General features: G+C 37.0%; 1 protein-coding gene across 2 annotated transcripts; it reads left to right on the top strand.

Moving 5' to 3' along the window:
• Positions 1–36: 36 nt before the first annotated feature.
• On the top strand, positions 37–13811 carry LOC127635394 (palmitoyltransferase ZDHHC20-B-like). 2 transcript variants are annotated; one of them, XM_052115392.1, is made up of 14 exons: positions 37–224; positions 903–929; positions 1311–1405; positions 1668–1788; positions 2099–2168; positions 2287–2319; positions 4751–4871; positions 6837–6872; positions 7056–7188; positions 7564–7690; positions 10431–10523; positions 10621–10736; positions 10822–10863; positions 10950–13811. In XM_052115392.1, the coding sequence occupies exons 1-13, from the start codon at positions 107–109 to the stop codon at positions 10857–10859; spliced, it is 1128 nt and encodes a 375-aa protein (XP_051971352.1). In that variant the 5' UTR covers positions 37–106; the 3' UTR covers positions 10860–10863; positions 10950–13811. The 2 variants fall into 2 exon arrangements, with proteins under 2 accessions (XP_051971352.1, XP_051971353.1); XM_052115393.1 differs by lacking the exon at positions 6837–6872.
• The last annotated feature ends 302 nt before the right edge of the window (positions 13812–14113 follow it).

Here is a 14113-nt window from a genome sequence, read left to right as displayed (position 1 = left end):
ACTTGTCACTGAAATGAGAGGCGGGGCCTAGCCGACCAGGGATGTGTGGCACGAATGGACGGATCTCACCCATCTATCCCCGTCTTTTTGTAGTCAAGGAAGAAAGATGGCGCCTACAAATGTACTGAGATGCTGCCAGAGGGGTCTGGCATGGATACCGGTTATATTTATCGCTTTAGTGGTGTGCTGGTCTTATTATGCTTACGTGGTGGAGCTGTGTATATGTAAGTGCGCTTTATTATTATCAATACCTGTACGGCACGTGCCGACCTGAAGTCATTGAACTGAAATAGCAATGAATGATCTGGATAATTAGCTTATTGATTTTAGATAGGGAAAAACAACAAAACAGCGAGGCCCGTGATGTTGGTGCGAAATGTATGTTGTATAATACAATGTCCAAAAAAATGAGGAAAACTTGCCATCAAGCTCATTCCCTTATTTGTTTGGTTTACAGTTCATTTCTGTTCAATATGCAAATTAGTATTTATATTTAGCCCCCCTATATTTAGTTTTTTATGAAAAGTATTTTTTATAAAGTTACAGTAGGAAACCTATTAAATGTTTCTTGACGTGTCCAGAAGGGCTTCGCTATGTTTATTCACTGTCTAGGATTTTTGAAATATTTAGATCGTGTTGTTGATTTCATTTAAGAAATAATCTCATAAAACACCTTTTATATATGGGGAAAATTGCTTTCATAATTTTTAATTCTTTACCTCTCTGTGAGACAATCTTTCAGTTGGTATTTTTGGGCACGTTTGAATGGAGACGTGTTTGTCACACTTGCCAAATAACAATACAGAAGTGCTACAAGTCATATCTACTATACAATCTTCTGTACAATCTAGATACAATTCTATCTATTTTTTTTTTTTTTTCTGTTTCTCCAACCTCTGCAGTTACAATTCCCAGCACTGGTGAAAAAAGTGAGTAAATTACTTATTTTATCTTCATGAATTCTCACACCATAAACGTCTTTAATGTAGGCCTACATTATACCATGAAGAATTAACTCTTCTTTCAAAGGTCCCAGATAAATAATAGCAGTTTGTTTGAAAAGTAACATTGGCACAGTTGTCAGAGTTTAGGCTATTATGGCTTTATACCATCTGAATTTGTGCTGACTGCAGGCTGTCCCACACAGTCAGACTGCTTCAGTAAACAGCTCTGGAGTGACAGATTTATACTTGGACTGTTTCTGGCAGACTTCTCTGCGAGGTTATGCACTTGATATCTTCTCTTTGACTTCTCTCTCTCTCTCTCTCTCTCTCTCTCTCTCTCTCTCTCTCTCTCTCTCTCTCTTGCAGTCATCTACCTGGTTGTCTTTCACCTGTCATTCTTCATGTTTGTGTGGTCTTACTGGAAAACAATTTTTACAAGACCAGCCAACCCTTCCAAAGAGGTACAGCAAGTATAAATCAGTTTTGTATTTGTTTTGCACATGCAGCCCACGATAACATGCCACACTGGTGATATGCATACAATAAAGGCTGATATATTATCATTAAATTATACTAAATAAATGTACAAAACAATCATTTTTCCATGGAATAAATATTTGTTTGTGTACAATTTTCACCCACAATTTTATTGAATGAACAAGCTGGGTTTCCTACTGCTGATTTGTCACATGGGGAGTTGAGTTTGTATACTGTGTTTCTCAGTTTTGTCTACCCAAAGCTGAGAAGGAGCAGTATGAGAAGGAACAACGGCCAGAGACTCAGCAGGAGATCTTGAAAAGAGTGGCCAGCAGTCTGCCCCTCTATACCCACACAGCAGCTGGAGGTTAGAGATCATCCCCTCATGGCCTGGATTGGCATTTTAAATCTCTGTATTGACTGAGAGGTTTTTTTATATTTTGAATAATGCACAGAGTTGCTATTAACCAGGATTAAGTTGAATCTGTTAGAAAATTTCCTGTTTACAGTCCGTTAATTTGACCTGTTAAAAAAACTAGTCATTAGTCCTTTGCTAATAAACATAACATCTCATTTTGGAAATACATGAAGAGACATTTTTTCCAATACGTCATAGTTTGTAAAATTTATATCAAATCAAATGTTAATTTAGATTTTTTGCTATGTTCACTTTGTAGCTATCCGTTACTGTGACCGCTGCCAAGTGATCAAACCAGACAGATGTCATCATTGTTCTGCATGTGACATGTGAGTGTGTCTCCCCATATATATATATGTATATGTATGTATGTGTGTATGTGTGGGTTTTTTTTTAACTAAATTTTAATGCTTAAGATCTCACACTTCATTACTTGCTTACAAACAGGTGTGTTCTGAAGATGGATCATCACTGTCCATGGTGAGTGAAAAATGGGGTATTGACATGGAGGTTTATGATGTTAAATTTTTTGTTATAAAATGAAAATATGCATTAAACAAAAATACAATATTAATTTAACCTCAACCAAAGACAAGAAAGTTTCAGTTCAGTATTAACTCAAATGGAAATATACAAATATATGACTCTGTACTAAAGTAATAACATTTTTAATGACTTTGGAGTCTAAGCATCATAACAAAGTATGTGTAAATCAGTGTCAATAATTAACTTTACAATTACTGGGCAATCGGGGCATATTTGGCCTTTATGAGAGCAATTGTTTTCTTACTATATCAAAAAACGTGACAACAGATAAAATGTACAAGTAGGCCTAGAATAGAATAATAAGGGATAGTTTGGGTTCAATACAAGTTGAGCTCAATCGACAGCATTTGTGGGATAATGTTGATTATCAACAAAAAGTATATTTGGCCCTCCCTCCTTTAAACAAAGCAAATGTTTGGGTGACTGTGAGACACTTACAATGGAAGTGAATGAGGTAAAAAAAATAAAAGTGTGTATTTTAATGTTCAGAAATTGGCCCCGATTCACTTCCATTGTAAGAGTCTCACTGTAACCCAGATTATCGCTTTTTTAAAGAAAAGGAGGGAGGAGTCGAAATTAATTTTTGTGGTAATCAACATCATGCCACAAATGCAGTTGATTAAGCTTAACTTGTATTGAATGTGGAATATTCCTTTTAAGACCTATATCAGAATAGATTACGAAGACCTGTATCAGATCACAAAAACAAAGGAATTCATTATGAGGGCATTTTTATGCCCTAACATTTTAAATTATGGAAACAATTTTGTAACTTTCAGTGGCATTTTTGCCTCAAGCCTCCCTTAATTTCTAACCTTGGTTTAAATGCTTTCATGTGGTACTATACCCATATAATTATAGGCCATACTAATAACATGGGGTCCCAGACTCCCAGCACCATCTCTCTATCAACCAAGTGGTCTTGTCCTGAAAAAGTTTGAAGACCTCATTCTATAATATATTAAAAATGATTAAACTGTGTGTATATACACTCACCTAAAGGATTATTAGGAACACCATACTAATACTGTGTTTGACCCCCTTTCGCCTTCAGAACTGCCTTAATTCTACGTGGCATTGATTCAACAAGGTGCTGAAAGCATTCTTTAGAAATGTTGGCCAAATTGATAGGATAGCATCTTGCAGTTCATGGAGATTTGTGGGATGCACATCCAGGGCACGAAGCTCCCGTTCCACCACATCCCAAAGATGCTCTATTGGGTTGAGATCTGGTGAATGTGGGGGCCATTTTAGTACAGTGAACTCATTGTCATGTTCAAGAAATCAATTTGAAATGATTCGAGCTTTGTGACATGGTGCATTATCCTGCTGGAAGTAGCCATCAGAGGATGGGTACATGGTGGCCATAAAGGGATGGACATGGTCAGAAACAATGCTCAGGTAGGCCGTGGCATTTAAACGATGCCCAGTTGGCACTAAGGGGCCTAAAGTGTGCCAAGAAAACATCCCCCACACCATTACACCACCACCAGCAGCCTGCACAGTGGTAACAAGGCATGATGGATCCATGTTCTCATTCTGTTTACGCCAAATTCTGACTCTACCATCTGAATGTCTCAACAGAAATCGAGACTCATCAGACCAGGCAACATTTTTCCAGTCTTCAACTGTCCAATTTTGGTGAGCTCTTGCAAATTGTAGCCTCTTCTTCCTATTTGTAGTGGAGATGAGTGGTACCCGGTGGGGTCTTCTGCTGTTGTAGCCCATCCGCCTCAAGGTTGTGCGTGTTGTGGCTTCACAAATGCTTTGCTGCATACCTCGGTTGTAACGAGTGGTTATTTCAGGCAAAGTTGCTCTTCTATCAGCTTGAATCAGTCGGCCCATTCTCCTCTGACCTCTAGCATCAACGAGGCATTTTCGCCCACAGGACTGCCGCATACTGGATGTTTTTCCCTTTTCACACCATTCTTTGTAAACCCTAGAAATGGTTGTGCGTGAAAATCCCAGTAACTGAGCAGATTGTGAAATACTCAGACCGGCCCGTCTGGCACCAACAACCATGTCACGCTCAAAATTGCTTAAATCACCTTTCTTTCCCATTCTGACATTCAGTTTGGAGTTCAAGAGATTGTCTTGACCAGGACCACACCCCTAAATGCATTGAAGCAACTGCCATGTGATTGGTTGATTAGATAATTGCATTAATGAGAAATTGAACAGGTGTTCCTAATAATCCTTTAGGTGAGTGTGTATATATATATATATATATATATATATATATATATATATATATATATATATATATATATATATAGGATTATAATGTTGATTGACACACTATACAATCTACATTAGGCTTTATTTACTGTATAGAATGCCATGCTCACATCTTCCTTTTTTACAGGGTGAATAACTGTGTGGGTTTCTCCAACTACAAGTTCTTCATCTTGTTCCTGACATACTCGCTTGTTTACTGCTTATTCATTGCAGCCTCTGTCCTCCAATACTTCATAAAGTTCTGGACAGTGAGTAGATCCTGCTGTAGTTTAATCACCTTTTCATCATACTCATTTGTTTACAGTACTTCCTTGTACAAAAACCTATTTACTGCCATATTGTTTAGCATAAAGGTAAGTCATTATATGTTATATATATAGGTGGACTTGGGATCTCCCATTATAAATCAGGGATTTTCTGTCTGCATTTCCTCCATTCACTATATGATGCACCAAACATATTTGTCTTTTCAGTGTCATAACTGTCAGTATATTTCCCATCTACCTGCCTCTGCTCACCCCAACCTATCCATTCTGCTGCCCTCATTACTTTGTTAATGTTGTTCTATCTTTTTCAGCTGCCCAGTATTCTCTAAAATTGTTTACACTTGGTATTAAGATCCGTGAGTCATCATTGTTTACATCTGGTTGTAATATGCATTTAAAATGGTGGTCAATGCTTTCATGACTGCATACTATGTCAAGCACAAAATAGAAAAAGTGTGCAAAAATTGGCACACCGCTTCACCCAATTATACTTGAATTTTGATAACAAATGTTATGTTTAGAGCGGTGATTTATTTAGTGGTGTTCCTGTATGAAAGGGATAGTTCACCTAAAAATGAGAATTCTAAAACAATTTACTCACCCTTATGCCATTCCAGGTGTGTATGAATAAATGTTTTCTGCAGAACACAATTTATGATTTTTAGAAGAATATTTCTGCTCTGTAGGTTCATACAATGCAAGGGAATGGGTGCCATCATTTTGACACTCCAAAAAGCACACAAAGGCATCATAAAAGTAATCCATATGACTTAAATGTTTTAATCCTTGTCCTCAAAAGTGATATGATAGGTGTTGGTGAGAAACAGGTCAATATTGAAGTCCTTTTTTGCTAGAAATATTTCTCCCTGCCCAGTAGTGGGCAATATACATGGAGGTTAATTCATAGTAAAAGAAGGACTTAAATACTGACCTTTTTCTCACCCACATATTGCCAATATTGCTTCTGAAGAAATTGATTTAACCACTGTTTTATGGATTACTTAAATGCTGACTTGTGTGCTTTTTGGAGCTTAAGAATTTTGGCACTTGCATTGTATGGAACAAAAGAGCTGAGGGATTCTTCTAAAAAATCTTCATATGAGTTCAGCAGGTGAAAGAAAGTCATACACATCCAGGATGGCATAAGGGTGAGTAAATGAGTTAATTTTCATTTTTGGGTGAACTATTCCTTTAACCGAAATTCAGATATGTGTGTGTCACATGGTCTGTTGCATGTTTAGATCAGGCATTCCAAAGAAGTTCTGTAATCTCTTGTGCATGTATATGAATGTTCTATTTTGGAGTTTTTGGTCGGATGGTTATTTTTATCCTCGCTTTAGCCCACTGGTGCTTTTCCACACCATTTTTCTCATCGCCCCTTGTAAAGGGATATATGGGAATGGAAGAGGCGAGAACCGGCTTGACAATACAAATAATATTTTAATGGAGAAATAAACAAAAGACACAAACACACACATGACTGTCAGCTGACCGTAAACAATCTCTCTCTCGTCGCACCACCTTCCTCAGTCGGCCTTTATCCCTCTCGGAGGATTAATTAGCCTGATAAGGGACCGGGTGTGTATACACTCCTTTTTACACCTGTTTTTTTTTTACACCTAAAGATGTTTCTCAGATGATCCGATCACGTGGTCTGGCAAGACCTAAGGATTAGTATTTACACCTCAAATGCTATGCGGTCACATGCGTTTTTGTCTACCTGCGTATGTGGTTTTTCTGATCCAATCACAAAATGTTTTATACCCCGTTTTGACCTGTATTTAGGGCTTACCACTTGTGAATAGATCCCCCGAAACGCATGTTAATTCCAGGTGTAAACGGGGTCTTTGTTGTCCCTGCTTGCTTGTGTCTTTCTGTGTCTGATAAGCTTCTGCTCTCCCACTGTCCTCTCCTTGTGTCTAACAGTCTGTCTCTGTTTGCACTAAGCTTTGTCGGAGGAAATCAGCAGAGAATTGTCCAAAGGTAATCCCTCACGTGTTGTGTTCTGTAAGCGTGTCAGAATTATTGCATTAGGTTAAGATCAATGTTATTTTTTGGGTTTCGTTTGAACCCCCGTGACCCTATTGTACCTGTCAGGTTGTGCCCATGTCTCGCTCGTTGTTGATGCTTGTCTTACGGTTCTACTTTCTCTCTCCCCCCTCTCAGAGTGACCTGCCAGAGTCTCACGCCAAATTCCATGTCTTGTTTCTCTTTTTTGTGGCGGCCATGTTCTGCATCAGCATACTTTCACTCTTCACTTACCACTTGTGGCTTGTGGGAAAAAACAGGTCCACCATAGGTAACACACCTGACCATACTCACCTCTCTCTGCTGTTTTCCACATGCCTAGATGGATACATGTTTCTAATATAGCGAAAAGCTTTGTGAATGCAAAGCAGTCATCCTTGTAGATTTTGCTCGGTGTAGTTACCATAGCAACAGTAGTGGGCTTGCTGTGTGCAAGATAGACCTTGTTCAGATTTTGGCAGACTGGTTATTCAAATGTCCATGTGTTGAAGTCTTTGAAGCAATTTCCTGCTTGTTTTCCCATCAACCTCTATATTTTAGTTTGGAAAACAGACTGGATGCTGATTTTGTTGGAGAGTAATCCATCCTTTTTTTTTTTGTCATGTATCTGTGTATTTTAAACCTTTGGATTTTCCTTTATATCCAGAAGCGTTCAGAGCCCCGGTCTTCAGAAATGGCCCTGATAAAAATGGATTCTCCCTGGGCTTTTGCAAGAACATTGCTCAGGTGTTTGGGGACCATAAAAAATACTGGATACTTCCTGTCTTTACAAGGTGAATCTGAAAAGTAAAGTATTTTTATTAGTGGTGCTTGCTTAGACAAGCATCCCTACTATATTATTGATGGTTTATGGCCTGGGATTTGAAGGAATCGTGGTGGGTAACTCATCCTGCACAATTTGTGCTACGGACACGAACGATACCTCACATCACGAGGCTTGTCGAGGAGGGATGTGCTATTGCTGTTATAACTGAAAATTATGCTTCTTACCTCTTCTGTGTGGTATGTTTTCCAACAAGTCAAAACATAATATAACAGAAATCATTTTTCATCTTTTCCTAACTGATTTGGCAATTCAGGCCTGCAGTCTCTTTTGAGTTTATGTGCTGAAAATAAACAATGCATTTAATACTAATTATAACAACAGTGTGTTCATAACATGGAATTGAGCACTACATCGAATATTACAGTGCAGGTTTACAGACTTTAAGATGATGATGATGAGCCATAAGAGCATTACAGTTTAAGAGCGTAAGAATATTAGCTACATTTTATCAAAAAAGTATAAAAAATTTGAAGAATATAAAAACTTGTCACAAATAAACATTCACGAAATGGATGTTTTTCCTGAACATTACAGTCGTGTTTCCATTATTTTATTTATAAGGATGATAAAATGACAGTAAAAAAAAAAAATCTTATTTTGACATTTGAGCCGTGTGTTATTAAAGGGCAGATGAACCCGTATATCTGAGTTGGTTTGGCTTCATGATTTGAAAAACACAGAGTTTAATAAATATTATACCGAATGTCGACTCGAACATTAATTTTATCGAACATTAACTTTATTACGATGGTGACAGAAGCATGCAAATGAGATGAAATTTCAGAGAGAGAGATGACAGAAGTGTCCCTGTTTATGAAAGAGTTTATGGTGTGAGTGATCAGATGCACTGCTTCTCATTTTGGAGCTATAAAGGGAGGTAGCAGGCTGCTGATGATTTTCTCCACACATATCATGCTGTTTTCACTTGCGATAATGCAGAGCCAACCCAAACAGACACAGCAAATTCACAAGTTATTTATAACTGGTGTAGTCTACAGCAAGTAGCAGCTTGAATTTCTCACTGAATATGCTGGATTCAGTCACGTTATGCCTTCCTCAAAGTTGTCATTAAGTTCTCTGTAGAGTCGGCAACAAAGTAAAAACTCAAATCAAACATTTACACGCTATTTAATTTGTATGAAGACTTTGATTTCAGCAGATCTTGGTCACTTTTTAGTGGCCATTGTTGATACCGGAAGGAAGTTTACCCTGCGAGGGACACCTTCGGAAGCGAGGAACGCGGAAGTGCAAAAAGGCCTACACAACGCTCGAAAAAATTAAATAGACTCACATTGAAGGAGGTACCCCAGTCATATCTATGGATGCGAATATCAGAGACGTGGCATAGGCCTATTTGACTTGGGACAGTAAGCAATCACCTAGCAGCCAGCCAGAACACCCTAGTAACAACATAGTAACCAATGTGAACACACTAGCAGCCACATAACAATATGTGGCGAATTTTGCATGGGCCAGCACCACTTCAGTGATTTAAAGTTAAATTACAATTTTTAAAACATCTTTATTGTAAATGTTGGTTTGTCGAAATAAGATAAAATGTTAATGGACAAATTAGGTTTGTCAATCGATTAAAACTTTTAATCAAATGATTTCAGTTTGAGATCGGTTCATATAGGTATATTTCAGTTATAAAGTACATTTTACTTATGTATTAAATACATTTTCTTGTTAATTATACAAGGAACATTCTAACTAACATACTAACATACATTTTACGAATTATATTTTACATAGTTTTCCATAATTTTGGTCACATTTTAACGTTTTAAAAATGAACAAATCCATGTATTCCACTATTAAATATGATATTATATTGCATTATATTGCATACATTATATTTAAATTGCATAATTTGTAGTATTTAAAAGTATTAACATTGATTTGATGAAAACCGGCATTTCTGTCAAGCATCTGTAAATGAGCACCTAATAACGAGGATGGACTCGAATGGCTTTACCTCAGCCGTGCTTTACGTGAGTTAGAATTAAATGTTTATTTTTTGTTGTTTTTGATCAACATCTGACTAAAAAACAGAAAGGGTAAAAAAAACATTATTCAATAACAAATGGATTCATTGTCTCATTTTGTATCTTGTCTTTGGGCACACACTGAATGAGTCTAACCACACTCAACATGGTGCTGAACTTCTTTACCACTATACTACACAATCACTGGGGAGTGAAATCTGAAGATTTACCAGTCAGTGGCGAATCCGAAACTTTATTCCGTTGGTGCTGAATTTGGTTGCAAATACAAGTGATTTTCTCTCATTGTAGTAGAGGGTTGAGCATAGAATAAAAGATCGTTCTTGGGATTTAAGAATCAATATCGAGATTGTTCAAATTACGATATTTTTTCCAAGTCCTACAACCATAAGTTTGTTGCCTGCAAAATTGTGTTACTTGTACAGCTGGAATTGTGCTGACTGCCCCATGCTGACTGGTACTCGCAAAAACATGAAAGTGGTAATTCAAGCTAGAATGGCTCCTTTGGTAGGAAAATCCCGTATTATGGAATTCACATACAGTCAGGGGGGTTGATAAATTGGGTTAATTGTGTTTTTTTTTTGTTTTGTTTTTTGTAATCACACTTAATTAACACGTTGAATCAACAGCCTTAGAAAAAATACATTGAAAGGAAAATAATTGTTTATTTATCTGTTAAAGTCAGGGAGATGGCCTCTCTTTTTCTACACGTTTGGTCACTTGTGATCCAGAGCAGCCCACTGATTGTCTGCAGCCTGAAGGCTTGGATAAAGGGTGAGCTGCCATTTCATCTATCACCATTAGGGGGCAATGTTTGTGCAAATCCAAATTCTATCCTAGTTGTAACTCTCTGTGTGGTTCATCCCTTCAGTGCTGTAGATAGTTCTGATGAGAAATGCAACCCTTTAAGTGAATTACAAAACCATCTGCTCGGCAACAATTACCACTGTGAAGAAGATCACAAAGAGATAGATGTCTTAAAGCCAGGTATGCTTCGAAATGACATCACTGCTCCAGTAAAGCAGGCGAAAGTTGAAAACATCTGAGAATTAACCTTCATCTTGCTTTTCAGATGAAAGTGAGGCCATCACTATCTCCATTGAGTCATAGCCAGGTAAGATCATTTTACCCTGACTGGTGGATTGCCTTTTGAATATGTATGCGGTTGCTGATCTCATTTCCTTCCCTTCCCTTCCCTAGGACTCAAGCTGGGCAAGGGTGAGTCCTCCATGCCTTTGACTCCCAGTACTGGGGACTGTTGAGGAGAATCATAGTAATCAAAACTGATGCCTTAAACAGCTCTTTTCTCGGAATGCTCCTAAACATTTTCCTACATCCATTGCTTGTGGAAAGACCCAAATCACTCCATTACAGTCTGTAAAATTACTCTCAGTCCCCATTCAGCTGTAATAGCTGTACTCGCATCCATTTTTTGCACAGAAAACTGTTTCGTTGCACAGGCCTAGAAGACTTCTCAACCATGCATGAGAGTTTTTGAAACTCTCCCCTATGTGTTGAAGAAATGTACCAGTGCTTCTCCTCAGTCTACCCCATTCAGCTGCCATGGTCTTGCACCAACTGCTGTTTAATTGAGGGCAATGGAAAAACAGACAAAACACTGGCTCTGTTCTGGATCTGTACAAAGGGAAAGGTCTAACTGAGCTGGACTAGAATCCTTTGTGCCACAGAATAAGTGTTGATAGCTTCAGTTAAAGGGTTAAAGAACATTGCAGAGCACAAGATGGTGCATTCACACTTTTTAAAGAGTCTAAAGAGATTGTTGCAGAAGACTGAAACAATCCTTGTATATTCTTAAGCTGCTCCATTTGTATGTTGACTTATGTTTTTATTAGTTTTTCATTGTTCTGAGATGATTCTGGTGTGAAATGTTGTGCACATGTTGGCCACCTAACATATGCCAAATAAAGGGCTGAATACCATAGCCCTATGTTTACAAAATGTTAGTAATACCTCTCTGCTGTCACAGTGTGGTGAGTATTACCTTGGAAACCAAATGACACTGCTGTGGTGTGAAGCCCACTAATCGCTGTAGGTTCCTCCTGCAGTATTAGAACTGGTGGCACTTACAACATGACAGTATAAATACAGTATCGCAGAGTCAGTCATCTTTGGTATTGGATCATCAGACTATACATTAATCTAATTTCTCAATGCATTGTGTTTCTCTTTGTCTTTCTATTTTTCTATACTTACATGTTGTTTATTGCTGTTTTTGGATTTAGATTCAGAATATCCTTTTTTTTAGCAAGTGCTTTGGTAAAGCAGTAAAAGTGATTAGTTATTTTTGTGCGTTTATATTTGTTGTAAACATGGGCCAGCGTGGAACACAGTGACTGTGACTGTTGCGTGAGCTTGGGAAATTATGTTTGGAGATCCAGATGTGTATTTATGTGTTAGGAAGTGAACCGCTGTGATTGCTGCCCTGTGTGCTTGTTTGTTATCTGAAGTATAGAAGAGCTGCATTGACAAATCAAGAGATGCATGCAAGCAGGCACCAGAGTGTTGCTTTTGTAGAGTGTTTGATGGATTTGCTGTTGAACTTTATAAAAATCAGTGTCAAATGGTTAAGTGTCAACTTACCTGTAAAACGGGTAAATACAACATTAAAAAGAGGATATGACATCTCCCCACATGAAACTGGATTGAGATTTCTGGGAAACTGGTAAGATTTAAGTATCACCAGAGTGGAGTGTGAGAGTGATACCTCACCCAATAATAAAACTTAACGCTCAAGAGTCAAACCCTCTATGACTTATTTTCCTTCTAAGATGTTAGACAAAATGAATGAACTGAATTGAACTTCAAAGACATTAGTCATTTATCTTACAGTTCTTACAAAATCTTTTGTTTAAACACTGACCCTTAACACTTAGTTTAATCATTTTATAACCACTATACATAAGTAATATTGGCATTATATTCATGATGTTAGTCAGAGGGGAACTGGCCCCACAGCGAGTCTGGCTTCTCCCAAGGTTATGTTTCTCCATTAAGAAACATCTTATGGAGTTTTGTGTTCCATGCCACAGTCGCCATCGGCTTGCTCACTGGGGTTATTAATATAATTATTATTTAATTACTTATTTTTAAACATAATTCACAATCATATTTTATCAAACTACACAATGATGACTCTAAAGACATTATAGATATTACAGTTTCATTTTCTGTTAATGCATGATTTTCTGAAAAACTGCTTTGAAATGTTGTGTTGTGAAAGGTGCTATGCAAATAAAAATGACAACTTGACTTGAATACCTCAATCACCATTCACTTTCAATGTTTAGAGAAAAACAAAATAGCAATTAAGTGAATGGTGACTGAGGTTAACATTTTGACTAACTTTTTTTTTTGGTGCTCCATGGAAGAATGAAAATCAATTGGATTTAGAATGACATGAGGGTGAATAAATGATGCCAATTTTTTATTTTGAGTGACCTATCCCATTAAGCAGACATTTGTGATGTTTCAGTGCTGAGAAAATCTTAATTATTGAATTCACTTTGAGTTTGTAAAACAAAGCATTTAATACATCAACTTTGTTAGCACACTCTAACCTCCTCTTGCAGCAAGTTGAAGCTTTTCTGGTCTAGCTGGTTTTTGTTTTGTTAAGGTCCTTGTGATACATAATGCTCTTTTGAAATGCCTTCTCATATGAATTGAAAATTGATGCAGCTCAGTTCTGCCTCAAAGCATGTATTAAAACCATTCTTTTATTTTCAACAAACACATTTTTGTTTTTTATTTTAAATAAAGCAAAAGTACACATGAAGCCATAATGATATTATTATAGAGCAACTGTTGCTGATTTTTATTTTTTTTATTTTCCTTCTTATTTTTAGTTTTTGGTTACAATCCAAATAAAAAACTTGTGTTTAACTACATGTCAAGAACAATTACATGTTTGATCTACTGATGTGCAAACTTGGAGGATATCATTTTATTTTGTATTATATCTTTTAAAATGTGTATGTTAATGTGCAAAGAATGTCATATTTTTTCATTTTGACATGAATATTTTGTGAATAAAGTATGCCTATATGTAACAAGTAACAATAAATGTCCTTTTATAAATTCCTGCCCATCTTTCTGCCTTTACAACATTGTGTGTTTATTCACACGCGCACACAGTGTCAAGGGCTGTTTTTTACCCTGTACTCTGTCCAGCTCTTTATCATTGAGGCCATTTTATTTTGATTTTATTGATTTTATTTACCGTATTTTACCCCAAAATACAGGTACTACAATAAAATAATGGTAACTACCCCATCAAAATAGAAATTATATATATACTACTGGTCAAAAGTTTTGAAACACTTGACTGAAATGTCAGTGATCTTAAA

This window comes from Xyrauchen texanus, chromosome 42, assembly GCF_025860055.1.
Source record: "Xyrauchen texanus isolate HMW12.3.18 chromosome 42, RBS_HiC_50CHRs, whole genome shotgun sequence".
In the NCBI taxonomy this organism is placed as follows: Eukaryota; Metazoa; Chordata; class Actinopteri; order Cypriniformes; family Catostomidae; genus Xyrauchen; species Xyrauchen texanus.
This window is presented reverse-complemented; position numbering and strand designations above follow the sequence as displayed.

What these genes read in the sequence shown, in the direction of transcription:
- LOC127635394 (XM_052115392.1), top strand. Translation starts at nt 107, where the DNA reads ATGGCGCCTACAAATGTACTGAGATGCTGCCAGAGGGGTCTGGCATGG. An exon ending in TCCCAGCACTGGTGAAAAAA is followed by an intron (nt 930 to 1,310) that starts GTGAGTAAATTA and finishes TCTCTCTTGCAG; the next exon opens with TCATCTACCTGGTTGTCTTT. An exon ending in TACCCACACAGCAGCTGGAG is followed by an intron (nt 1,789 to 2,098) that starts GTTAGAGATCAT and finishes TTCACTTTGTAG; the next exon opens with CTATCCGTTACTGTGACCGC.